General features: G+C 41.9%; 1 protein-coding gene and 1 long non-coding RNA gene across 6 annotated transcripts in view; one reads left to right on the top strand and one right to left on the bottom strand.

Annotated features, from left to right (window-relative positions):
* The window catches only part of RAB3B (RAB3B, member RAS oncogene family), a 50,449-nt gene extending 25,523 nt beyond the window's left edge, over positions 1–24,926 (top strand). For 2 of the 3 annotated variants that reach the window (XM_066192812.1, XM_066192811.1), the window contains exons 3-5: positions 14,569–14,687; positions 19,755–19,879; positions 23,010–24,926. In XM_066192812.1, coding sequence (XP_066048909.1) covers positions 14,569–14,687; positions 19,755–19,879; positions 23,010–23,197 — 432 coding nt within the window. In that variant the 3' untranslated portion in view covers positions 23,198–24,926. Of the gene's footprint in view, positions 1–14,568; positions 14,688–19,754; positions 19,880–20,634; positions 20,993–23,009 lie in introns of those variants that run through there. The other variant, XM_066192813.1, reaches the window with a different exon arrangement.
* Positions 1,004–4,012, bottom strand: LOC136294755 (uncharacterized). 3 transcript variants are annotated; one of them, XR_010722482.1, is made up of 4 exons: positions 3,857–4,012; positions 3,607–3,735; positions 3,386–3,434; positions 1,004–3,159 (listed from the first exon to the last, which is right to left on the bottom strand). It is a non-coding gene; the product is annotated as an uncharacterized lncRNA (long non-coding RNA). The 3 variants fall into 3 exon arrangements; XR_010722480.1 differs by lacking the exon at positions 3,607–3,735; XR_010722481.1 differs by lacking the exon at positions 3,857–4,012 and having other exon boundaries at positions 3,607–3,820.
* Positions 24,927–25,989: the final 1,063 nt, after the last annotated feature.

The following is a 25,989-nucleotide window of genomic DNA, read 5'->3' as shown; positions in this document are numbered from 1 at the left end:
TTAGGGAGAAAAAAGCATAATATTATAGTGGAGGATTTTCAGAGAAGGTGGATTATTGGATGCAACATCTCAAACCTGAGGCTAAATACTTTTACTTGTGAGCATTCAGTTATAGGTAGGAAGCCTTGCTGTTGTTTTGTGTGGGTATAAACCAGCCAATGTATGAAGTGCTGTTCTTTGAAAAGAAGTGGAACAGCTTCCTTGATATATTTATTCCTCTGCACTCTCAAAAAGTCGTATCAATGTATGTAGATTGGGATCCTGCAATGCTGAAGAAACATGCATCACTCTAAATATACAACTTAAGACCAGTGGAGCTGGTTGTTCTAGCCTTATGAATATGGATTGAAATAAGAATCTTTCCATATGGTCAGTAAGTTGTGGAGAGTGACAAGGTCCGTGAGTCTCTTCTCCAGGCTGAACACCCCCGGCTCCCTCAACTGCTCCTCATCCCTTGTGCTCCTTCCCCAGCTCTTCTCTAGACATGACTGATATCTAAGCCCCAGAGTGATTTCCACCTAGCCAAAAATACCCACTTCATCAAGGAGGTATAAAATCTTATTGATATAAGAACATTAAATGATAATCCACCACATAGTAATTGATAACGGCTGATCTGAGTGACTTATGCAAATAATCACTATAGACACAGCTGCTGCAGGAGAGGAAAAAGGAATGGGATGTTTTACAGCCATCTCTGCATGATGTTTCTCAAACAGGAGTTGAGTAATCACACTGCCTGTGTGCAGCTACCAAGGTGAGCCATATAAATAAGATTTATTAAAGTAAACAGGAGCCTCCTGTATTAAACTTGAGTTGGAGGAGGGGAGCTCTGCTTTTCCCCCTGCTCTAAGGTTCCACAGGGTAGTCAGACCTTCCGTGTAGGCACAAAACTATTGCTCAGGGAGAAGACATTCACAGGCAAGATAAGCCTACAAATGTCAGAGCTGCAGTTGCTTTATCCCAGAGCAGCTCCAAGGTAATCACAGTGCTTGTTGCGCTGTTGGCAGCACAGCTGGCAGTACTGCCAGTGAGGCTGCTTTGGGACCCTGGAGTTGTGTCACCTTTAGGCACTGTATGTGTGAAAGGAGGAGATGGCACCCCTGAGAAGCAGAAAGTCCCACTTGACATATGACATATTGCTCTGTTGCTAAGTGGGGTGTTCTTCCTGGGTACACAACGACACAACCTGGCTTTTCTGCTTTTGCTGTAAGTTTTGCAGGAGTGATTCATGGGATGTGAGCACAGCTGCTAAGATCAGGAAGAGGTTTGCTGGTATTTAATCTGTTCCTGTCAAGCAGCAGGGTGGTGTCTCCTCCTGGATGTAGCAGATGACAGCCTTGATGTGTCCATGAGGTAGTTTGTAGATGATATTTGGAAGGTATAGATTCTAAATATAGTATAAGGTGTATTGTCAGTTAACACCTGTCTTCATTCAGGTGGGTAGACAGATGGGCAGTAAAGGCAAATGAACTGTACTGTATATATGAACCTGTGAAACCTAATTCTTTGTGGTCAAAACAATCTGTATTTCAATGTAATACCTCCATCTGTATTTTAGTATAAATTAATAGCTGCCTCCAGGCTGGTGCTTCTTTTTTGTTTTGTTTTGTTGGCTTTTTGTTTTTTGTTTTTTGTTTTTTTCCTTTTCTTATATATCAACTCTTCATTCCTTAAGAAGAACACTAACTAGTCCTGGAATGGCTTTGTCATACTGTGTCTATAGATGCCTGTCTCTCACATGCCCCCAAAATTCAGGTCTTCTCTGCAAGGATAGCTGGAGATAGAAGTGGTTCCATGGTACTGGAAGTGGCCAGAAGTAATCCGTGGAAGTGAGGAGGTGTTTATGTAATTGGGAGGAAAATCCTTGCCAGTCAAAGATCAGTGAAGAGAGAAGTGTTCTCACAAAGACTCAGCAGGACTCCTAAAAGGTCTTGGCATGTACCCTTGTCTCCGTCGCTTTAACACCATTTAACGAGCTTTCCTCGTTTTCTGAGCTGCCCCTCCAGCACTGTCCATCTGGAGTGACAGGATTGCTCTGATTGGCAGGGTTTGTCACTGTTGAGCAAGTGAAGAAATGGAAGATCAGCTGCTAATCCCAGCTGAGCTCAGACAAACCCAGAAAACCTCAACTCCTACAGTAGCATACCTGGGAACAAAATCTGGATCAGGTGCTGTCTCTGAACTTACATTGGAAAACTGTGCCCAGACATTATTTCATTTTCAAATCGTGGGAACTATAATGAATTATGAATAACAAGCTGGTGACTCCTGTGAACAAAGAAATTCTGAGAAGTCCTGTGTTGGTTTATTGCAGCTTCCCATTCAACAGGATGAATGAGTTTGCAGCAGGGAAAGTACAGGTCTGTGTTAAAGTATTCAATTTTGTATTGAAAACATGAAGCTGGAAGGAACAATGGTACCCTGGTAACTTGTGATCCTAATCTTTCTTACAAGATTGTAAAACTGTTTACCCTGGCAGTTATCAAGTGAATATAGCACATTCTTTCTGAATTTCTTGTTTTCCCTTTTATTACAACAGTGTGTTTGCAAACTCTCTGATGGCATGTATTGCTATTTAAAACCTTGTGATCCCTTCAGCAAAACAAAGATGCTAATTAAAAGTATTTTTACTACTGTACCTAGTTGATTTTTTTCCTTCAGTTATTCCCTTTCTTTGTTTTAACAATCATATTAGCACGTGAGAATTCTGACCTAAGCACAGTCTAATTGGGACACAATGTAAAGCCTGTGATTTTGTGTGTTTTCATTAGAATATTTCATTAATTGTATTTTCATCAATTCCTCCTGGAATCTTGAGTATGTCTGCAAAATGGCTTTTTAGTAACCACATGGATATGGAAGTGGCCACAACTCTGCTTCTCCAGAGTGTGGTTATAGTTCTCAGTGCAGTCTGTGCACTAAAATCTGCATTACCATGATATGAAATTGTCCAACATTCAGATTATGTCACAAGCTGACAGAATGGAAAAGCTCCAAGAGGAGGATGCTGCTGCATGCTAGAAACATACGTCACACAGCATCACGTCCTGGCCTGAGTCTCCTGGGTGCATGAACCAAATGCATCTTTGTCTTTGAATGTCTTAAGCTTTACTAGATTTCTTCATTATTCTGTGGCTGCTGAGTTTGGCCAAACCCCTGGAAGTGACAGAAGAAACTCTACTCAAAGATGTAAAGAACCAATCAAGCAAAAACCCCAACAACCAGAAAAAACCTCCAACCCACCACTCTGCATAGCAGATGCAGAGGTCTATGATTACCAAAATAACTAATTGAGGTTTTTCCCTATTATTTTAAAAACTTAAATAGCAAAATGTGTACAAATCTAGACCTAGTGAGATCAACCAGAGTTCTTTGGTCTTACCGAGTGTGACAAGGATAATACCACTTCATCATCTGCAGTTCCTGAGTACCTGGGGAATTGCAGATTTAGAGTCATTCAAGCTTGAAGGAGAGATTGCCTGAAGACCTGCTGATCTCTGTCACAGATGAAGAGACCTGTCCCCTGCCCAAGGAAGCTGCTTGTTTTACCTTTTCTGGAACAAGCCTTATAACATCCTGGGATGCTTGCTGTACCTAACTCACCCATGTACAGCTCATCTTTCCGATGGTTTATGATAAGTCAGCCTTCCCACCATCTTGTTTGCTGTTCTTTCGGCTCATTTCAGTTTGTCCCTTGTTCTTCAACCACGATGTTACAAGGTGTCTCCTTCCCTGAAGTGACAGATCCCATTCCCCCCGGAAAAGTCCCAGTCTATTTCCGGTTTCATCCCTCCCATTTTCTTTCACGGGCACAGAGATAAACCTCTTTGTTTGCCAGGTGCACCCTGAATACCTGCTGGTTTTCTTCTTTCCAGGCAAAAATGCCACCTGTTCCCTTTCTGAAGAGCAGAGGACGGATGTGGCACTGAAGCAAGTGTGGATGGGAGGTGGTTCCTGCAGCTGATGTCAATAAGCTGTTGTGGAAGAGGGGGGCATGTGTGGAGGTCGGTTATGTTTACATCTCATTTCAGGAGATAGACTGCAGCTTGCCTGCTCACTAATTAAAAGGAGGAAAACATGTTGCCTGTTCTTATCTAGGAGTTTTTATATAACATTTTCTGCCTGTTGATGTAACTGCCCTAATGAATGCAGGGTGATTTGATGTATCATTAGTGATGTGGAAGGACACTATGAGATTAGAACAGAGTGTTTATTCTTTATCATCTAATACTTATTGCCTGACTGTTTGGCTCCAGGAAGAGTATATAATATGGATGAAACTTTGCTGCATATTTACTTTTGCCGTACTTAATGAGGATAACTAGAATCCAGAAAATTTTTAGTCACCAAGCATTAGGAAGGCTGGCAGAAAGAACTGTTTAACTGTTGCAAAGACTCCTTGTTGAGGATTAGATTTTAGGATTCCCTTCTCTCAGCTGGAGGTGTTGGCAAGAGATGAGCTCTGATGTTACCGCACAGTTTGCTGAAAAGGCCTGGGTGAGGTTGAGAGTTATGGGAGCTCTCAGTTTGTCCTGGTAGGACAGGGATGAAGTCTTCCACTTCCCCTCCAGGCTCCATAAGAAGAACTAGCAAAAGAACACATCTTAACAGTTTGGGATATTATTGTGGTATTCTTAATTTTTCAACTGACTTGGAAGAAAAGCTGTGGTCAAGGGAAATTACTTCCCTTGGGAAAAATAGATGGAGAAAGTAGATCTTGGTGCCATGTGAAGAGAAACTTGTTTTTTTCTTTCAGTTCTTTGTATTAATTTTATTTGTGCTTTAAATAGGGATATATTTTGTTCTCTGAACTCTGTTCTTCTGATGGTGGCGTTTGTGGTATGAGCATAGCAGTGAAACAGCAGCTGTTCCCTGAAGGACCAGGCATCACTCTCTTCTGCAGAACAGGCAGATACTGTCACTGCCTGAATCTTGGGATAAAGCATCAGGGTAAGCTCCAGAGAGCCAACACCAAAGCTTCCCCTGCTGCTCTGAAGCCTGCAAAATTGTGTTGAGTTATAATTCTTTGATGTCAGAATAAGGCAAAATAGCAGCAGGCAGAAAGCGCAATTAATTTAATTGTAGTTTCATAATGTTTTGAAGCAGTTACACTGTTGCTGAAGTCATGTCCCCTTCAGTGAAAATGTCTTTAGCTCACTGGCAGATCTAATTCTGCTCACTTATGCTTTGCTCCAGAGCTTGCTTTTGCACCCTTTCAGTCCAGAGAAGTGATTTGGGCTGGTGAGGGACAAAAAACAAGTCCTAAGAGCCCTTCTTTTTATCTCTGTCACAGTAAATAATGTGTGTTGCTCCAAACCTGTTGCACCTTCTCCAGACACATCACTCAGCTGCACATGAAAGCAGAGCACATTCTGCCCAGAGGTTGCTGCTTGCTAGGGAAGCTGCTTTCATTTGATAAATATTTCAGTGTGTGTTTTTCCCAGTGTAACACTACTAATTCATTCCTAAGCTGGGAAGTGTTTCCAGAAGTGCGAGGTAATGGAGTGTAGTTCAGCTGCCTTTGCTGAACTGAGCCAGGGGTACAGAGAGTCTGATTTCAATTTTCTGCTGGCAGAGGGCCTGGGTGATTTAGGAAGCAGCATAATGCATGAACTCGTGCTTGTATCGTGCCTGATACTCTGATTGCTTCAATTACAGATTGGTTGATAGACCTTTGCTTGCTTGGGGTAGTGCTGTGCAGTTTCCCTATTTTATGAAGCTATATTAAAATAAAATTGCTAGAATATAATGAAGACTGATGCCCCGTATTTCTGTTGATCTGTAAAGCATGGCACATATTTAGTGTTCTGTACAAATACGATCTCATGCTGTCTCTGTTGTTCATAGGATTTTTATTATCTTTAAATAAGACAGTTTGGAGTTGCCATTAACAGCCTTTCTACAGACTCCTTTCCTTGGGCTGAGGTCCTTGTGTTTTGAGAAACAGATCACATGGGAAATGCTGTGATTTGTGTTCCTCTTATCTAGACATTTAGTCTCATTTGAGAGAAGTCAGGACCCCTGCATATTCAGGATTCTTTGCTGAGGTCACTGGTTGCAGACCGGACCTTACAATTCTTCAGGACTTATTTTATATCAATCCCCAATTGGCATCTCCCCAAATTTGGGCTGGACTGAGTGGTCCTATTAAGTAGAAGCAGCAGGCTGTGCTTGGGAGCCTGACCAAAACCCCACTGGTGTGCATGGCTGGGGACAGGTGAACCTGGAGGCATGGAGCAGCAGGTGGTGGTCAGTAAGAAACAGTCAAAATACCAAACAGCAAAACATCTCACAAGTGTGTCGAGGAGTATTTGCTCATGGCTCTCTTGCTAAATGGAAAAGAGAAAGGCGCATCACCACAAGGGTGAATGAACTTACTGCTCAAAAGGATCTCACACCTAGATTTGCATCAGCTGTAACCAATTCTACCCCGAGGTGCATCCTGGACTGCCTGGGGAGCCACCTGCAGCTGCTGCACAACAAAATTTCTCTTTTAGCATCTTATCTGTGTGGTTATAATAGAAAACATCACGGTAAATGGCAGAAGATTATTTTCTTTGTCTTGTGCTATTACTGAGCATCATCACGGTGTACTGTTGTGGCTGACAATACACTTCAATTCTAAGCTTCTATTTTAAGATGCTTAGGACTACTCCAAAATAGCAGTTGTTTAGCTGAAAGTCTTCCTTTATATTCTTAGCAGAGATGTGGGTTTACTTGGAGAGTTTCAAATTCCATTTGATTTTTTTTTTACATTTCTTGTGAATTTAAACATGTCACCAATATATCAAATCTATTTATTACATTGTTTTTCAAAGTATGTGCACATTTCTGTCAAACAAAATCATGAGAGCGAGAGGAATCTATGTTATTGCTAATTCCGGCATGTAGAAAATGTATCTCAAACTCCACTGAAGTAAGATATGTACTTTTTTCTTTTCCTTTTTATTTGCCTTCTGGTTTATGTGGTTCAGATTGCTCTTGGGTTTTGTTGTCTTTCAGCTTTCATTCTACCTTCTTGAGTGCTAGAACCTTCTTTGTATTTTTGTTTAATGCTCACCTGAATACAGCAGTGGGGCTTTTTTTCCTAATTTGGGAGGTAATAAATTGAAAAATTGCCTGATTGACTCTTAATTTCCACCAAATCTTGAAAAATTACACATTAGGATTTTAAAGACCTTAAAAGAATGTTATATTTTCTTTCTATTGGCATGCTGTTGTTAATACAAATTAAACTTGATTATTTTATGTCTTGCTGCTGCCCTTCAAATTAAAGCACACGTTCTTGCCTCATGGTTGTCATTCAATTTGGTATTTTAATCTCAAAAATATCATGGACAGCTTCCCAGAATTTCTGAGCACTTTATCTTAGAATTGACCCTCTTGACATAATATCTCTAGGGGGTTCTTGTGAAGTACGAGGCTCGGATTTAGCCTTAATCCACTCCTAAATAAGATTAAATCTTCCCCTGATAAGAACCAGCCCTCGGAGGGACGCTCCTAGCAGAGTACCAAGTTGGTTTTTTTTACAATTAGGGGTTGCAACAGATCTTTCAGCACGAAGTCATTGATTTTCGTAAACACCGAAATAGTTGCTCTGTAAACGAGTTAAGGAAGGTCTTGCCCAGGGCCGGGCACCATCCCCGGGTCCCGGCGCGATGCCCATCCCTGCGCCCAGCCGGCTCCGCAGAGCCGCCAGCAGCCCCCGGCGCTCCCTTGCCCGTTACCATGACATTGGATCAGCCAGGAGCGGGCTCCGCCAAGTCTGCCCGGCTCTTGTTCGGCTGCTCTCGGTGCGGGGATTTGCTCCGATCGCCTGCGTGCGGTGGAGGGGGAGGGAGCCCTATGGCACCTGGATGCTAATTCCCTTCACCGGTCCTTGCTCCTTCCGAGATCCAGGCTACCGAATCCTGCAGATTTGTACGGCACAGCACTTCGCTTCCTTCTCAAAGTCGGTGCACTTGTTCTTTTGTCAGCCGATTCACAAGGTGTTGAGCTCTTCCTTTATGCTGCTGCACATCTCCCGGGTTAGCAGGAGCTGTGCCGAGCCACGCGATGGCCCCGGGCCGAGCACATCAATCCCTTGTCCTGCAGGACCAGTTAGGATGTCCACGCTGGCTCATTCCAACTCCTGTTAGTGCTGCTTCTGAAGAGCTCCAGCTGTGACTGATTTAGCAGCTTCTCAACAGCAGCTAATTAATAATGCTTATAGTGGCTAACCCTGCTCAGACATCTGTGCATTTTACAGCTGTTCTCACAGGGGCTGATCAAAAGAATTAAGGGATACACGTGGGAAAACGAAAAAGATCAAGCAAAACTGGCAACATATTCCATAATAATAATGCATCCACTGCCCAAAATGCCACTTACTCTGGGATCTCAACCTCTTGGATGTTTTTTGGTTTGGTTTTTTTTTTATCATATCTGTGGTGTTTTTATCACTTGCCCACAGTGGATAGGCTTTCAAATACATCATATCCCTCTTGAACTTTGTTTGCTGTTTATTTGTAGCTAAAGAACTAGAATTTAAAGTAGGCACGTGGTGTGGATGCTACAGATTTTTATCACTGCCATTTCTTTATTTTTCTATAAAGGTAGCTGGATCAGAAAGAATCAACAATATGACACTGATCTTCATGTTAGTTCTAAGTAATGAAAAATAAGACTTTTCAATTCTGTGAGATTTAAGAAATGTGCACAATGAACTTAATCTTTCTCTGTATCTCTTTATGTGATTTCGTCTTTGCAGCCACTGTCTTTTAAATACTTTCACAGAAAAATTCAGCCTACAAAAAGATGAGAAGAGCAGATAAGGTTCATAGGCAAGCTAGTCCTGTTCCAGTCCTGCTTACCCTCTGACAGATCAGGAAGGGCAACTGATGCTAATCTTCACTACAATCTCAAGGCACCTGGGAAAATGGAAATAACATTTTTAGCAGCTTAGCAGGTCATGAGCAGTAGTGTCAATCACAGTACCTTGGCCTGATTCCAGTGTGGGAATTACATTCTGCTGAGCAAATGCACCCTGTTGCATTTTCAATGATTCACTTTTTGTCTTATTTTACAAAAGTACTTTGAAAAGTAAGTGCAGCACCTCACCTGAAGAGATACTTGGCCACTGAGTTACAGGGAACAATTTCAAAAGCCTCTGTGTTGGGCATGACCGAGGCCTCTGAAGACTGGTGAGCTCTTGAAGACTCTGCATGCATTGAGAGTCTCTTTCAAAAAGATTTCCACCTGTCCTTTGTGAGCAGTTAATGCGGGAATGTTAGAGAGAACAGGGTGGTGGTAGAACTTTCTGTACAGGGTAAGTAAAATAGGATAGGAAAAGGGAAATTCCTACAACTGAGAAGTATTGAAATTATCCAAGGCTGCTGGTTTTACTGCTTCTAAAGAGTAGAAGTGAAGATAGCCATAGTGGGGAAATGTTTAAAAGGCACTTAGCAAGGGTAGAGCATTTTATCCAAAAAGGCAGGGGTTTTGTGTTGGAGCTTTTTCACATCAGGAATGTTTTCCTGCATATCGCTGAAATGAAATGCCTCTCAAGGTAGCTGAATGTGTCTGAATAGGTGGCAGTGGCTCTTGGGCAATGGGAGCACTCAATAACAAGAGAGGGGAAAAAAAAGCCTAATATGATCTGTTGAACTAGAGCATTTTGATCAGAGCTGAGTTCTGAAGGAACCAGGTGTTATTTTGCTCCTGGCAGCAATTGAATCTTCACAGGTTTTTCATGACATCACATCTTTTCCATGTCTTAACCAAGTGACTCATCCTGCTTGCCTGTTTGTTCCTATTTCTGGCTGCCAGCAGGAAACACTAAGCTTAATGTTAACATTCTCTTATTAATGACACAGCCTAGTCTGCCCAAGCTCCCTCTCTCTTGTGGTACCTGGTGGGTGGGTTGTGTTTTTTCCCCTTTCCCAAGGTGACTTTTGTTTATCTGATTCCTGGTGGCTTCCACTCCAAAGTCGACTTTTGCAAAGGAGGTGTGTGTGTGTGTGTGTGTGTGTGTGTGTGTGTGTGTGTGTGTGAATGAAATACCCCCCCTGAAACCGCGGGGCTAGGAAGTGGATTATCCCGTCTCCAAGGCTGACCAAACCCCAAACAAGGTGCAAAATGCTGTAGTGTAGGTGTTACAACGTGACATTTAACAGCAGGGAAGGGGAAGTGTTTCCTTCACCAGGTCTGAGGAAGCCCCAGACTGTGGTGGGTGCTGGTTATCAGGGAGGACATAGCCTCTGCTCGGACTCTGAGCAGCCTAAGGAAGGATAATGCCAAGTACATGCAGCTTGGAGATGTTGGCAATAGCTGGACAATAAGCAACTCTCATCCTTGCATATTATTCTTCTGTAATAAAAACAAACCCAGAAAACATGGAAATCACACTGTAATCCTTTAAAAAATCGAAATGTTTATTTCTTTAGAGGCTATTTGTCACATACACTGCTAGAAAAGTCATGGTGCTAAGGGGATTAAATGCAGGACAGATTAGATGTTTCAGTGACATTTTATTTGGAGCAAAGAATTTGTGGCTGGAAATCTTCAGTAGAAGGCAGCTGGTTCGGAATCAGGAATTGTGATTTTTCAGACCTGCAGCAAAGGGCACCTGTCATTATTCAAAAACTCAAATATGTTTCCTGTGTTAGTACCTTGCAGTTTCTGCTGAGGCAGTCAAGTAAATTTAAGAAAAGCTGATTGTACTTCCATTGTGAATGTTTGCATGATGGATCTTGAGACTAGAGGGCATCTGCACACAATGCAAATGCGTTTAGGTATTTTTCTTCTCTGATAAACACTGAATTTTGATTGCTCATTAATGCAAAACCTTCAAATTCTTTTGTTTCAAGCTACCCACTAATGGTCCTGTGGGTGTTTTTAATTGTTTGCATAAAGCACAGGCACACACGTAAGGTGCAGAAGAACAGAGCTGGTATAAATACACCTCCCAGAGACCCTCCTGTGCCTGCTTACAGCCAAGCTCTGATTCCTCCTCAGAGACAGCCTAGCAGGTTTCTGGATGCTGGGGGCTCAGGCTATTCCACCCAGGCATTTGGCTAGGCTGTTAATTAGTGCTACATCACCTTTCTGCTGATCCTGCCTGTGCTTCATGTACTTGTCTCCTAATGAGTTTGTGGTCTACCTGGAAATCTCGCAAACAACTTGGTGGGGCAGGGAGCAATTTCTGTCTGTTGTTTTCTCCTTTATTAAATAAACAACTTGAACTTTAAAACCTGAAATGACTAATTACCTGAAGCTTGTGGTGTTTTAAGCTGAGGGAAGGACAATTGTTGTAAATGCTGAAGAAAGAAAGTGAGCTCAGATTTTGCAGTTTGTTTTATTTTATTTATGCTGAGGCATCTGTGTGTGTGGGGGGGGGTGTGCACTTAAGCTCTCATGGTGTGAGTCAAGAAAAGAAAGCCAGTTTATCGCTGTCTAAGAAGGTAATGTAACCTGAGGGAAAAAGCAATTTCAGGGTGATAGTACAACAGTTCAGATGCAGTTGGAGAAATGCCACTATAAGGGAATGCCACTGTGAGGGGAGATGGCATGCTCTGTACCTGTACAGTAAAACAGAGTGAGGAAGCCATCAGTGGCTCAGATGAATCACACTTCTATATTGTAGCACATGGCTACCAGGGCAAGGGTATGAATAATCTTTATATACCATGAGATACAGGATGCATTTCCCTCACACAAACTTCCTCTGATAATCTGAGAAGGCAGGCACACAAGTATATCCTAGTGAATATGCAACTTCTCTTTCTAATGATTGAAGTGCACTGCCCACATAGGGGAGGTTATGACTGAGCAAACACATGTTATCCCTTGGGGTTCTGTACCTCCTGCAGCCCCATCCCTCACTAATGTATAAATCCCCCCACACACAGGAGGATCACAGCAAATCAGATTTCTTAAATTCCAGAGCTTTCAGGCAATAGCACAATTTGGCTTTTTCAGTCCAATTCCTCACTGAGCTGAGGCACTGAGGTGGTATCAGGACAGATTTTGGAAGTCACCCTGTGTGTCCCTTGAGGCTGCATCCCAGGACAGCCTGGATATATGTCCCCAGAGCTGAGTCCTTGCTCTGAGCCACTGTCAAATTTAATTTCTTTCCAAATTATTCTGCACGTAACTTTGCAATGTGTCTTGCAGTCACTTCCTGCCTAGTCACAGCCTCATACCCTGAGCCAGAGTGAGCACTGGTTAAACACAGAGGAGAAAATAGGAGATGAGATTTGGAAGGCAGATGAACCTGTGAATGCAGATATCAAACAGCAATGCTGTGAGCATGAGAAGTGGAGAAGCCTGACTTCCTATGGATTTGTTTGGTTTTGTTGGTTGCAGAATCTCTGAAGTTACTAATACTGATTTAGGGCCTTCTCCTAATGAGACACAAAGAAATCCTCTCTCATGTGAATCCTTTGGTGTTCAGAAAAAATAATCATTGCACTTCAGCTTTTTTTCACAGCTAAGGTATGCTTAAGGTCTCTCTTTACCTTACCAACTATGCTTTGTGACATATGTAAAAACATCTGAATGCATTTTCCCTCAGCCAAATTTGATCAAGAGTGCCTATGTGGAGACTGATGTTTTAATAAGACTCCTGTCTTTAGGAAATCAGACTAAAATAAATTATCATCTCTCCGAATAAAAGAACAATACTATTACTGCTGAGACCTTCCTTGCTTGAAGAAATACAGTGAGGATCTAGTTGTCATGGCTGGTTTAGCTGTTCAGCAGCTAAGGGGGGATGTGGTGTCAGTGAATATAAATAAGAGTACTCTGTGATGCATTTATCATTGGCAGGAAAAGAAATGGTCACTCAGGCTGCAGGGTGGAGCCCACCTCATTCTGATATTCCCACCTCTGACCTGTTGTCAGGAGGAAACAGAACAATTCCTCAGCCAGTGTGCAAGGAATGTGCAAGGATGTGTTCTTTGTGATCAGCCAATGGACTACCCTCTCTTGAAATAAGTGCACAAGTTTAAGGGGGAAAAAATCACGTAGTTTCCCAGAGAACTGGTGGAGAAACAGCAAGATTCCTGCTGCACAGCCTCTCCACTGGGGAATTCACAGTGTGTTACAGCTGTGGATGGTCTCACAGTAGTGCAATAGCAGAGCCTTTTAAGCAAGCTGTAGGGAGCTTATTTACAAGCACTGTCCTCCTACAGAGAGGCTCTGTGATGTTCTGGTGCAGAACAACAGGCGGCCACAGACTGGCTGCTGTGTGTTCTGCAAGGGCCAACTCTGGGTCTTGCATGCAGCAAAAACAAAGCTGCCTCTATGGGATTGATGGGCAGAATGATTTTAAAGCTGAGTTTCCCCCCCACCGTCTGCTGGGGATGTGGTGATGTGCTGTGTCTGATCTCTACTCCTGCAAGAGTGCTCTGTGTGGATTTATTTTACTCTTCCAACTAGTTACGTGGTTCTTAAGTCCTTTAGGGTCTTTTTCTTTAGAACTTTAATCACATTTTAAACCAGTGGCAGCAATGTTTTCTTCACTGTGGGTTTTGGGGGACTGAGGGATGGTTCATTTTAGGACTAACCCATCACAGTAACTATAAACTGACATCTCACACTGAGCACACCCTTCGAAGGCAAGGCCTTTTGGCTCCCTGCAGGTGTTTCGTGGAACTGCCATCCTTCAAAAGAAGGATGAAATGTGTTCAAAAGACAGACACCTTCGGAGTGAGAGAGACAATCAGCACATGACTTCTCTCCTCGGTTCGGAAGGCCGGTCTGGAAGGAACGGATTGGGCTGTAGGACTGTTGTTCTGGTGTAGAAATATTCCTCAGTTTAAAAATAGGCTTGCAAAATGTAAAGCAAAAGTGCTACTGGCATCCAACAGATGGTAGCTGACATGTTTTCTAGCTGTCAGAAGTCTTTCAAAATTCTTCTGTTGCATATGCCAGAGTTTCACCTTTGTGCTGCCCAGCTGAAGGCAGAAATGACAACTCCAGGTGCAGGAACTCTATGGGTAAACAGAATTAGGATGAACCAACAGAAGAGGATTAGTAGATCTCATATTAGTATGTGCACCTCACAGCCTGTGATTGGGATATTCCATATTAAATTCACTTTCTATAATAATGTTTATTGCATCAAATCTTTAATTTTTGTCTCTAACCTGAGATAAGAAAGGAGTCACCCACAGCATCTACCTCAAGGACGTTTTCCTGACCGTGACACTGAATTGCAACATGGAAATATTTTCTGCCTGGACTCGTTATTTTGCCTCTGCTTTGAAGTGTCAGCTTTCAGTGAACTCTGCTAACGTTTTATTATTGCATGGGGGCTGAGGCAGAGAAGAGCAATTAAAGGGTTGACATCTTTGGTATTTTTTTAATAGTACATGTGTCAAAATGCATTTAACAAATCATGGTTGATGCAAAAGCCTAATTAACGCTAAAATGTAAGTAGAGTTCATTTCAGTTGGGAGCAACTGAGAATTTTAAAATGTATAATAACAAAAGTGCTTGCCTTATTTTAGATATAGGACCTAATTACAGCTTTTGCTTCTGAGAACTGACGTCTTAAAGCCTAAATGTTCCTTTCTGTTGTAGGATACAGCTGGACAAGAAAGATACAGGACCATCACTACAGCCTACTACCGAGGAGCCATGGGCTTTGTGCTCATGTATGATATCACCAGTGAAGACTCCTTCAATGCTGTGCAGGACTGGTAGGAAATACTGAAATACTGTTGCTAATGTTGGGTTTGTTTGGGTTTTGGCCAATTCTCTCGCCACGATTGTTTGTTGAGAACATGAGACATCCCACCTTTCCTCTTCACCTAAATAATTTGATTTCTAAATGTTCCTTAGAAAAAGTTCTACAGCTTCACTTTATTGAAAAGGCTGTAATTCAAATATTGTAGCATGCTATAGTATTTGTTACTTTTAAAACTTTCAATTTATTGTGAAGAAATTAGTCCTTTATGAGATTTCTGGTTTATGAGATTTCTGGCTATGCTGCTGAAAATACAGATTAACAGTGATTGTTCAAGTCACATCTCAGGAATTTGGGGAAAGGCTGTGTTTCTCCTCAGCAGTGCCCTGTGACTCCACTCAAATGTCTTACAAGCATTTCTGCTGGTTTCCTGGTTGCTCTGGCTCCTAGCATCTGGCTCAGCCTGGCTTTCTGTTGAACACTTATTCTGTATCCCCTAAGCCAGGCTGTAACTCAAAAGCTACAACAATGTGGTTTGTTGTTTCAAGTGATTTGTCTTTCCTCCAAAGCTGCCCAGTTTTTGTTCTCTCTGTTCACTGAAGCAGCTCTTCATGAAGGTCACATTCAAGATGCAGTCTCCACTTTCACTCCCCAATCCCAGTACCACAACACCAAATGAACTGCAGCCCCATCCTGAGCAGCCCTTCAGAAGCTTGTGGTTGAGGAGTACATTCTTTTCTTGTTAGAAACACAGACCCAAAGGTTTTGCCCAAACCAGTTTCATCCATCACGTTTTGCTCACCAAGCTCAGATGAAGCTTTTTCTGCAAGTGTCTGCACAGGGATGTTTTTCATAGGGGTGCAGACATGTGAGCTGGGGCAATATCTTTCACTATACTATAAATGTTTCCAGCTTGTTTCCCTGATGAAACAAGATCCATATGACCACACAATTCATCTACCTGTCTGTCTGTTGGTTCTGCTCTAGTAAGTTTTACTTACCAGTTTTAAGTTAGCCAAAAATTACCAGATCTCCGTATCTGAGCTGCTTCTATTTTAAAGTTTGCACAGGTGAAGTTTAACCTGAAGCTTTATATTGGAAGTAGTGTAAGGTCTATTCCATCAAAGGCACTGGTGTGAGAATAAGAACTGGGAAAGGTCAGCTCTGTCTGTTTGACTTCACGTCTTTCTGTGCCACAGGAGCTGCAGGAATATTTTTGCTAAGAGCACCTTGTCAGCCAAAGGACAGAGGTGAACCATCAGGGTGTTGTTCCTCTGTATGTCAGGAATCTTTCCAACCAGCTTTAAGGTCCTGAGCTCAAATGAGGTAGTGGGATGGATAAAAAGGACAATTTCCTTCCTTCCTGAAGCTTGTCCAGTGGAGAGATGAGGGCTCAGCCAAGCCAGCATCTCTGGGCCAGCAGAGTCCTCTAGTGGCTATTGCAGCTGGGAGATGGTTTTCCCCCAGTCTGCAAAATTGATACCTAAACTTCCAAAGGCACAAGAAATGGAGAAAAAAGCTTTTGCCTGGTGCTGGTGCTGCTCTGTTGGTGTCTGCCATTTTCTAGCAGGGCAAGTAGTATTTTTATTTTTTTTACTTTTTTTTCCCCCCCCACCATTCTGCATGATACACTTATGATTTAAAAAACTTATTACACTGGATATGGTCTTCAGTCAGGGACTGTACTCTTTATAGAAAATTAAGGTGTCTGCTACTTGAGCTTCTATATCTCCATCTCTGGTCCATTGGGATGTGACTGTTTTAACAGCCTCCTGATTGGACCTCATCTATCCACAAGGGAAATGAGAATATTCCTCCAGTCTGCCAAATGATGTCTTCCCTGGGAGATCTTTTACCCTCACTCTTCTTATGGGGAATCCTTAAGATTAATCCTTAATCTTATGGGATCCTCCTGAAGAGGATCCTGCTTTGCTTTGGGTCACTCAGACCTCTCCTAAACCAAGTACATGCACTTTCTCTCCTGAGTGAGAGGATCTTGGCTGTATATCAGGTATTTATACAAACTCTGTGAGTAGAATATGAATGCAAAGCAGAGTCTTTCCTTCATTCACATGAATCACCCCAGTTAATGATGGTGATCTTAAAACCACTGAGAAAGAAACAATTTAAATGCATTTGGGAATACCTGCAACATGACTTGTTCTCTTGTTCACTGGAAAATGCACAACATATTGTATGAGAAACCTTAAAATATGAAGCCTGAGTGATTTTCCTTACTGCAGTGTGGCAAGAGTTCAGTCAGGTTATTTTACCAGAAAAAATACAAATAGGCAAACACAGAGATTGGTTTTAACTAATATTTGAAAATAAGTAACTTTTTCCTTTGAATATATCTTTCCTGTAGGGTGAGTGAAAGGGTTAAATGAGCTTTCAGCTCAGTTTCTAGAATTTTTTTTAGTAGTCTTCTTTGATAGCTGTTATTTAATGTTGGGTTGATAGTTTTGTGTGTGGATAAATCAGTTGTTTATACCTCGTTTGAAACTGCAATGGAACTAAAATATACTCAGTACTTGACACAGTAAAGTAAATAGAAAACATTATGGAAGCTCTGCTCTGGACAATCTAGATAATTTCATAGAAGGGAAATAAAAATTGGTAAAATTTAACTTAGATACAAGGGACAGCTGGGTTCACAAATCATCAGCATTATTTATCTTTAACCCAAACTGAGTTGTTGATACCTTCATGTAACTGTAAACCTGAGACTATTTTTCTTCTAAGCACGAAACACAAAGTTTGTGCTTTATTGTTAATTTGGGGAATTCAGCACAAACAAGGCACAGCATTTTATTGTGTCACAGAAATATGTTTCTCCCAGTGTGCATATTAGGCTGCCCTGATAGTTGTTGAAACAGCTCCATCACACAAGCCTTGCTATTTATTCATTTATCTTTCCAAAAGCATCTGGAAATTTTCTGCCTTTCTTTCTGTATGGACATCAGGGTTTCTTTTGTATATTCTTCATAACTTTGTTGGTTGTTTTTTATTCCTACAAAGAATAAAGATTGGTGTTCTGTAGGAGGTTTTCCACTGATTTATACAAAACAAGGAGAAAGATGCATTTCTCTGGGAGATCCTTCATGCTGTTTGCTTCTTTTTCATTTTCTAAGTAATTCTGTTTAAATGGTTAAGATTTGGCAGTGTGTCCTCAGATGATGCCAGTGGCTGAAATGAATCCAGAGGCTGAACTGTGAGTCAGAAGAGAAGCCTGCTTTTAGTTGTTTTAAATTGAACCTTGACTTTATTTCTCTCTATTGCCTATGGAGGGAGACTGGGGAGATTTCATCTTCTGGGCTTTTGGCTGATTTCTGCAGTCACCCCCTTCTCTGATGAGCCTTGGGAAACCCCAGAGTACCACAAAAACTCATCATAGATTCATATTAGCTCTCACAGGGCTTGTCTACATGGAGACACTCAAAAGGGTGAGACTGGAGGAGCTAAAATTGGGATTAGAGTGAGTGCCTTTCCGGGGAGAATACGAAGTTTCATCGCGCACAGTCTTTGTTTATTTTTGCACGTTGCACTATGGGCTTGGGTGAGGTTCTCCAGGGCAGTCCAAGCAGGCAGCCTCTTCAAGGCAAGTTGCAGAGAGAAATGACCCTTTTTTCCCCAGTTATCTGTGGAGTAACATAGCTGGCTGCTTTCCATGGAAAAAAAGCAAGTGAGCAACTCAGACCAATTAAAAATTGTCATTAGTAGATCAGAGCTGGAGGCTGCTGCTAATTCAAAAGAGAAAGAATCAAGTGGTTTATTGTTAAGGCAGTTCAAGGAAACTTACACAGAAGTAAAAGTTTGAGTGGACTCCTGGCTCTCCTGGGAAGTGGCAGAATTGCCTGAAACTGTAGCATCCTGCCTGGAGTGGTGGTGAGCTGGGGCAAAGAGTGGGAAGGTGAGTTAGGGAGTGGAGGAGGATGAGGAGAGGAGTGTGGCTTCTGGCAGTGCAGCCTAATTACCCTTGGGGAGGAGGGAGCCTTCAAAGATAGAGCTGACTTGGTGAAGATAAATTAGGTCGTGTGGGTCTGAAAAGATGGATGAAAGTGAATGCTACTGAGCTAATAATGTTCTGCTGCTGGCTCTGGGACACCAAGGATGGTGGGAGAGGACTGGCCCCTCAGGATATGCCAAAAAAAGATTCTGTTTTGTCATGGAAAAACTCTAAAAAGGCTAAATGTGAGGTCAGAGTTCTGGGATCCACAGTGAGCTCCACTCCAGTTTCAGCACATGAGCCCCAGAAAGCTTTAGAGGCTCCAGGTTCTCCCGAGTGCTGCTGCCCAAGCTCCCATGCACTGCACCCCTGTGCCACTGAAGTTCGTGTTGGTCTGTCACTGCATCTGCTCTTTCCTGCCCTAGGTATCCTTTAGTCCTGCTGGGTTCAAGTATTAGCTCACAGAGCCTTGCTTTGGTCTTGTATCCTCACAATTTGGTAAATTTCTGTTTCTCCTTTGCAGTTGTTTCCATGTTTCTATGGGATTTTCAGTCTCCATGAAGTTTTCCTGTTTGAGCAAAGACAACTTGATGCTTCCATCTGTTCTCATGGTGTTCATAAAACTCTACAGCAAAATGTGCCGCAGAAAATGAGAGAATTATTGTTGTTCTGTCTTACATATGAAGTTGTAAATCCAGCATGAAGTGTGCATCTACTGTGTGGCTTTCTTTATGGGACAATATCCTTAAGAGCTGTAATAGATTGTTGTTCCTCTGACAGATGAGAGCTGAAGGAGAATAAGCTTTACAAAAAGCCTTTTTTGTCCCTGATCTTCAAAAACTACTTGATTCAGTTTTCTGTCTGGATCTTGTCATCTTCAAAACACTTGCAAAATCTTAACAAGAAACTTTATTGTCACACAAAGTTAAGGAGTGGTAAAATAGAACAGTAAGCCTGGTCAGTAAGCCTTACAGTAAGCTGTAAGCCTGTGTGTAAGACTGGTCATTTGTCCTTGAACCAACACAACCTGGGGATGTTGAAAGTGTCATTAATGGTACTTGTTTTCATGTTTTCTGTAGGATTGTATTTTGGCACAGCTGATGGAATGTAACAATCTCTTTTGACCTGCTGTAGGGCCACACAAATCAAGACTTACTCCTGGGACAATGCACAAGTGATCCTGGTTGGAAACAAATGTGACATGGAGGATGACAGGATTGTTCCCGTGGAGAAGGGGAAACATCTGGCAGATCAGCTGGGTACATGGAAAACTTTTCTTTCTACCTTTTTTCCTCTGCTTCATTATACTGTGTTCTTTTCAGTTTGTACAGTAATAAGTCCTTCCAGCAGTAATACTTCAATAATGGTCTCACAGCTCAGAAGTGTAATATATTCTAGGTTCATATTTTACTTGTTTTGTGCTCAGTAGGCCAATACTTGGTAGAATACTTGTAGTGTTGCTGTATTTTTGAAGGTGATGTCTAGAGGTGGAAGGAAGATAAAGTTTATCTGAAGAGAAAAGCTTTTAGTAGCTCAGCAGAATGAGAAGAGAAAAAGTTTTCATAAACATAATTCTGTCTCCGGGTCTCCAAGCACCATGTACTCATTGCAAATCAATGCAAACATTGATTTTTGTTGAAGCATTTTTTTTAAACTAAACAATAGAAGAGGAAGAAGTTTATATATCAGAACTGAAGAATTGAATAAAACTTATTTTGAAAATGTACTAGGCTTGTCTATCCAGGTAAGAAAATGACATTATGTTATTGATGTGAGATAGAAAAAGCAAAAGAGTTCCATTGAGAGGAAGCTGGGATTGCAATGAAAATTTTATAATGAAGAGCAAAGTAAACTCATACTACTTTATCATTTATTTATCACTTTTCATTATCTATTATAGCATATAAGATATTTTTAATATGAATTCAGGGCTCTGTATTAAAATTTAACTATACTGTTGTCTTCTGTTAAAGAATTCATAGTAACAAGTAAATCCTGTTAAAATTTCTTTCAGGTAACAGTGGAGACCCTTACTGTGAGCATAAATGTTTAGCTTGTAAGAGCAGAGATTCTCACCAGACCCAAAGAAATCACCATCATCCTCAATTTTTAAAATCCTGTGTTGTCTTCAATTCTTAAACAGTAATTGGAGGGTGCATAATAAACTGTTAAACTGGGGGTACTGGAGTTCCTGGACACACTGCATACGTTGGTGTAGTTTAAAGTGTGGCCTTGAAAGTGTAAATTCTACATATGGCCCTCACAGAGGGGTCCCATTCATGGCTGGAGCCTTGAGGCACTGCCATCATAAACAAATAACAACCAAATATCAAATTAGACCCATTGTTATTATTGTAGGAGTAAATCTTCACATGTAGGATTGGCAAAGCAAACAAAGATATGGCTAGTTTGCAAAATCAGTTGTGGGCTCTTTTTTACCCATCAGAATTTAATTTGGTTTTGAAAATATGAATGTGAATAAACTTGGTTCCTGGCTTGCAGACTCTCAGAAAGGTTGTGGATGCATGTGTGTCCACCTGTTTCACAGGAATAATTACACTGCTGGTAATTGAAATTTTGTCCAGACCAATGTAGCAGCAAATGGAGAGTTCTATTTCAACTCCCACTCCAATTTGGACTTCCAGTGGTTTTTTCTTCTCTCAAAATTCATCTGCTTGTTTCAATACAAGCTTGGCATCTAGAATCTGAATCCTTTACGTGTGGGACACTTCAAAAGACACAGACACACACACTCACATGGTTACCATAGCAACTGATTCCATCAATAGGAAACTGTTTTGTAGAAGAATCCCCAGTGCTGCCCTGACCTGGTGTTTGTCCAGCTCACCCTGGAGAAACCACCCCAGTGCAGAGCAGCCCAACAGCCTTTGGGAAGTGCTGTCCCAGCTCTGCTCTTCTGTCACCTCCCAAGTTCCAAAACACTCTTTTAAAAAGCGCTGGAAAACAGATCTGATTTTATCAGATGAGTTTTTCCTTATAATAACTATGCTAATGATACAGCATTGTATGAAATTATTTTGTTAGTTAGGTGGGAGGAATCTAATTGGCTGTTGACTGCTCAAAGTGCTAATGTTCATCATAATGATTCACATAAAGGTTATCCCTCGCCATATTTATCTAAATTTGCATAGTGACATTAACATCATTGAAATAGTTCCCTAATCAGATTAAGAAATTGTTATTAGCCTGAATGTGAACTGAACCAAAACAAATTGGTTTGGCAGAACCTAAGCCAAGGTTGGACTAACAGATATCTAAGTGCAGTTCTCTGATTTCCTGTGCTTTTTGTAGACATTTTTATTCATCATCAAAGCAGCAAGTGGGGCAGACAGAGCCCTCATCTGATGCAGGGCAGCCCTCCCTGTTTGCTAGAAAGGCAAACAGCACCATCACTTCACCCCTTGTCCCATGAATCCTTAAAAGGATGCAAATGGGGTGGACACCTACTTCTCCCACCCATGGAGGTGACTCAGCCTGCCAGACTAATCAGTTAAGACACATTTTCTCTTTGTCTGTGGCAGAATCAAAGGAAACTGATGCAATGCGGAATATCCCCAGAACGAAGCACAACAGAACGGAGCTTATTGCAAAGAATAAACTCTCCGTGGTGCCTCAGCTCTCGCTGCTGGCAGTTTAATAACCTGACAGAACAGAACAACAGCCTCGAGGCCCCTGGGGTGAGGGAGACAAGGAAATGCTTCACAGTTCAGGGCATTCCTGGTGCTGAGGCAGGGGCCGGGCTGGCTGTCAGAGGCTGCTTCTCCCCTAGCCCCGGGTGGCAGCGGGGAGCAGGAGGAGGAGCTGCTGCCATCCCCTCCTTGGTGTAACTCCAGCCTTGCTGGTCTGTTTTTTTTAATCAGAAAGGCTCAGTGTTTAAAGGGTCATGGAGCATTTTGCTTTTGAGAGCAGAAATTGGTCAGCAGAAGGAAAGCAACCCCGATCTTCCTTCTCGTTCTGGCCTCTGCTCTTGGCAGAGGGCAGCAGGGGTTGGTTGGTAGAGGCTGGCCCTTGGCAGGGCTGTGAGGAGCCCAGGGAGGCTCCCCACACCTTGCTGGTCACCAGCTGCAGCCCAGGGGACCTCCACTGATGAAAGGGGCAGAATTGATTCCCTTGCCCTGGGTTTACCCTCATCTGCAGATGTGCTTACCAGGGTAATGGGAAGGATCCACATATCCTTTTCACTCTTAACGAAGCTTGATAACTTTTAAAAATATTTCTGCTCACTATTCTGAGATCGTGGGAATCTACTGACTTCCAGGATTATCTGATGTCTTGTTTTCTTACGGTGAATCCTGAAAAAAAGGGTATTTTAAAAATCATCATGATCATCTATCTCTATTGATAATTTTTGTTCACTTTTTTCCCCAGGTTTTGACTATTTTGAAGCCAGTGCCAAAGAAAACATCAATGTGAGGCAGGTGTTTGAGCGTCTGGTGGATATAATCTGTGAAAAGATGTCGGAGAGCATAGAATCAGACAGTTCCAGGGGCACTTCTGGAAGGAGCATGAGGCTCACAGACAACCCCCCCCCTTCACAGCAGAACTGCTCGTGCTAGTGACCTTTCACACTGAGAAATGTCCTTCTCCCCTGATTAAATTTTATCTTTTCATTTGTGGTGGTGCATTATCATGTAGTCCAGAGGCAGAAGTGTCTGTTGTAGGAAACTGGTATGTTTGTATAATGTGCTGGAGTGTTAATATTATATATTTCCTCAGACAGTAATTTAATAATCTGAAAAAATATTGTAAGTGCACCTCGTGTGAATGTGAGTTACACTGAAGAATAATAATTGTGTAGTGGTGCAAATGTTATTTCTACAGAGAATGTTGCATTTTTTAATTATAAATTCCTCTATTGCAGAAAGAGTGTTTTTGTCAAGAACAGCAGGAAGCACAAAAGCTAATTAAAAGGGATCAGGTCTAAGAGAAGAAAGGGGAAAATCTCTTATAAAGCAAGAATATGCTTTTTTAAAAACATCAAACAAACAAAAGAATCAATCCCCAGATATTTTGAGACTCATTGCTGCCCTCCAGACATGGACCTCAGTTTGTCTGTAGGATGGAGCAGAGAGCAAAGCATTTCTGTCTGACAGTGTGAGGTCCTCCAGAGCGTGAAGAGGAAGGGTGTTGGATTTTGTGTCAAGTCTCTAAACAGGTGAAGAACACAGGGAGGAATCAAAGCTGCCAGGCTGGGGAGGAGGAGGAGGCCTTGCAGCCATCCCTGTATTTCCTTCCCTGTGCTTTGGCTGGTGCTGAGTGAAGAAGTAAGAGCCCTTCCAGGGGCTGCCCTTGCATCCAAACTTCTCCAGCACATCTTGCAGAGTGCTGGGGGTGTTGCTGTGTTCAGCACATTCCTGTCCCTAATCCTCTCTCCCCAGAATCTGACTGTCCTGCAGCCTGTCCCCTGTGTCCTGCAGTTTTACCTCTCCAGGTCTGGATCTTCTCTCATCAGCTGCTTGCTGCTGGATGTGCTGCAGGATGAAGGAAAAGGGGAGTTGGCTGCTGAATGCTTAGTTGGAGGCAAAAAACATGTAAGACGTGGAATAGCACTGTCTCAGAGAGATAAAAATATCAGAAGCCAAAATGTGAGTGTCGGCAGGTATTTGTGCCAATATTATTCGATTTTCTTTCTGCGTTTTGTTGTTGATTTATTTTTTTTAATCTTGTTCTAGATGGGTGTGTGGGGGGCCTAGATTTTCTGGGTTCAGATTCAACCACAAAGTATAATTTGAGAAAAGTAAGAGTGATTGATAAAACACAACTGCAAATGAAACATGGCAAAGACATCCTGATATTCTGTGAACTTTTTGTGGCATGCCTTGAAGGGAGGCAAAATTTTAAAACTAAGTGGATATGGAGAGAAGTTTGCTGTCATGAGGGGAAAATTCTGGAAAGTTTTATGGCTTTACCTTTGATCTGTTATCTCCTCTGACCGAGGGGAATCCTGATGTCAGGAATGGGAGCTGTGTGCCTGCCCACTGCCCTGTAATGTGCTGGATCATGACACCAGTGAGCGCTTTTGTAATTTCCTTCTGTTGTGTCTCAAAGTGTAATAGCTTTAAGAAGAAAAGCACAAAATTCTGGACAAAAATGCAACTCTGTTGGAGTGGTTTGAGCTCATTGTGCTAAAGGCTTGATCCCTCTGTTTGTTGCTTTTGGGAATCTCTACTGTGATGTGTTCTGGGTGTGTGTGATCTCGTCCTGAGAGTGTGATTTGTGCAGTGCTGGGACTGTGATTGTTGTATCTAAACCCCTGAAACTGCAAAATAAAGAGAAATGTACTCACTGGGTGTGGCCAGAGAGCTTGTGTCAGCTGCATTTCTTGTGTTAGGAATCCTACACGTATGTGAAGGAGAAATCTTTTTAGTGCTTTAAAAGTATGTCAAACTACATTCATCTTTCTTTGACAGGGTGATGATCTTTGAGCCCAGCAATCTGGAATCATTATTAGATTTAGAACAGTGAAGAGAAGGATTATTTGGCCAATAAATGCATAGTGTTGTGTTCTAACTGTAGAAGCAGGCTTTAGGGCAACTTGTATAACTAGCAATAAAAAAAATAATAAAAAAGCACATCAGATTATGAGCTGTGCAGGTATAACTTAGTACCTCAGTGCAAATCATGATTTGTCAGCTCAGCAGCTCCCTGATAAAAGAAAACGGATTCACCAGAAATGGAATTTCAATTATTTTCTTTCACTTTTTCCTTTTTTTCTTTCCCTACCTAAAAAGACCTTTCCCTTTCCTACCCAATACATAACTGAGTTTCGTTGTGTTCTGCTCAAGTCAGATTGGCTACTTTAAAGAATACAAGTGCATTCCAGGCCCTGCAAGCTAGGATGGGCAGAATTGTTTTTCACAGGATTAGCCAGCAAGTAGCTACATGGCAGTCTGAAGTAAAGAGCTGGGAATTCTATCCTGCCTGATATTACATATGTGGAGAAGCCTAATACTTTTTGCAGAAATCCTGCAGAATTTATTTCAAATAACGAATCAAGCCATCACAGGCAACTGATACATCTCTGCATCAATATATATCTTGTTTATCTCATCATCTTATGTTTGCTGTGAAGGAATACAGGGAAAGCTTTTTGCCTCGAATGGCGTGCAGCTGGTTTCAGTACCAGCAGTGAGTCAGGAGTAATTGTTACTTGTATTAACTTGTAAGGGGAATGGCAGAATGTGAGACACTGGTCTGTCAGGGCAAGGAAATAAACCTGTTTGCACTGAAGGCAAACTCGAAATTTGTGGAGTGGGCTTGCAGAGAGTCTCCCGTTTGACTAGCAGCGGCCCAGGATAGCTGTGTTAATAAAACAGCCTGGTTACAATGTAAAAAAGGGGTATTAGAG

The sequence above is a fragment of the Chamaea fasciata genome, unplaced genomic scaffold, assembly GCF_029207755.1.
Source record: "Chamaea fasciata isolate MVZ Bird 193981 ecotype frontalis unplaced genomic scaffold, bChaFas1.0.hap1 SCAF_10, whole genome shotgun sequence".
Taxonomy (NCBI): domain Eukaryota; kingdom Metazoa; phylum Chordata; class Aves; order Passeriformes; family Sylviidae; genus Chamaea; species Chamaea fasciata.
Note: the sequence above shows the minus strand (reverse complement) of the source record. Positions and strands in the feature narration are given on the sequence as shown.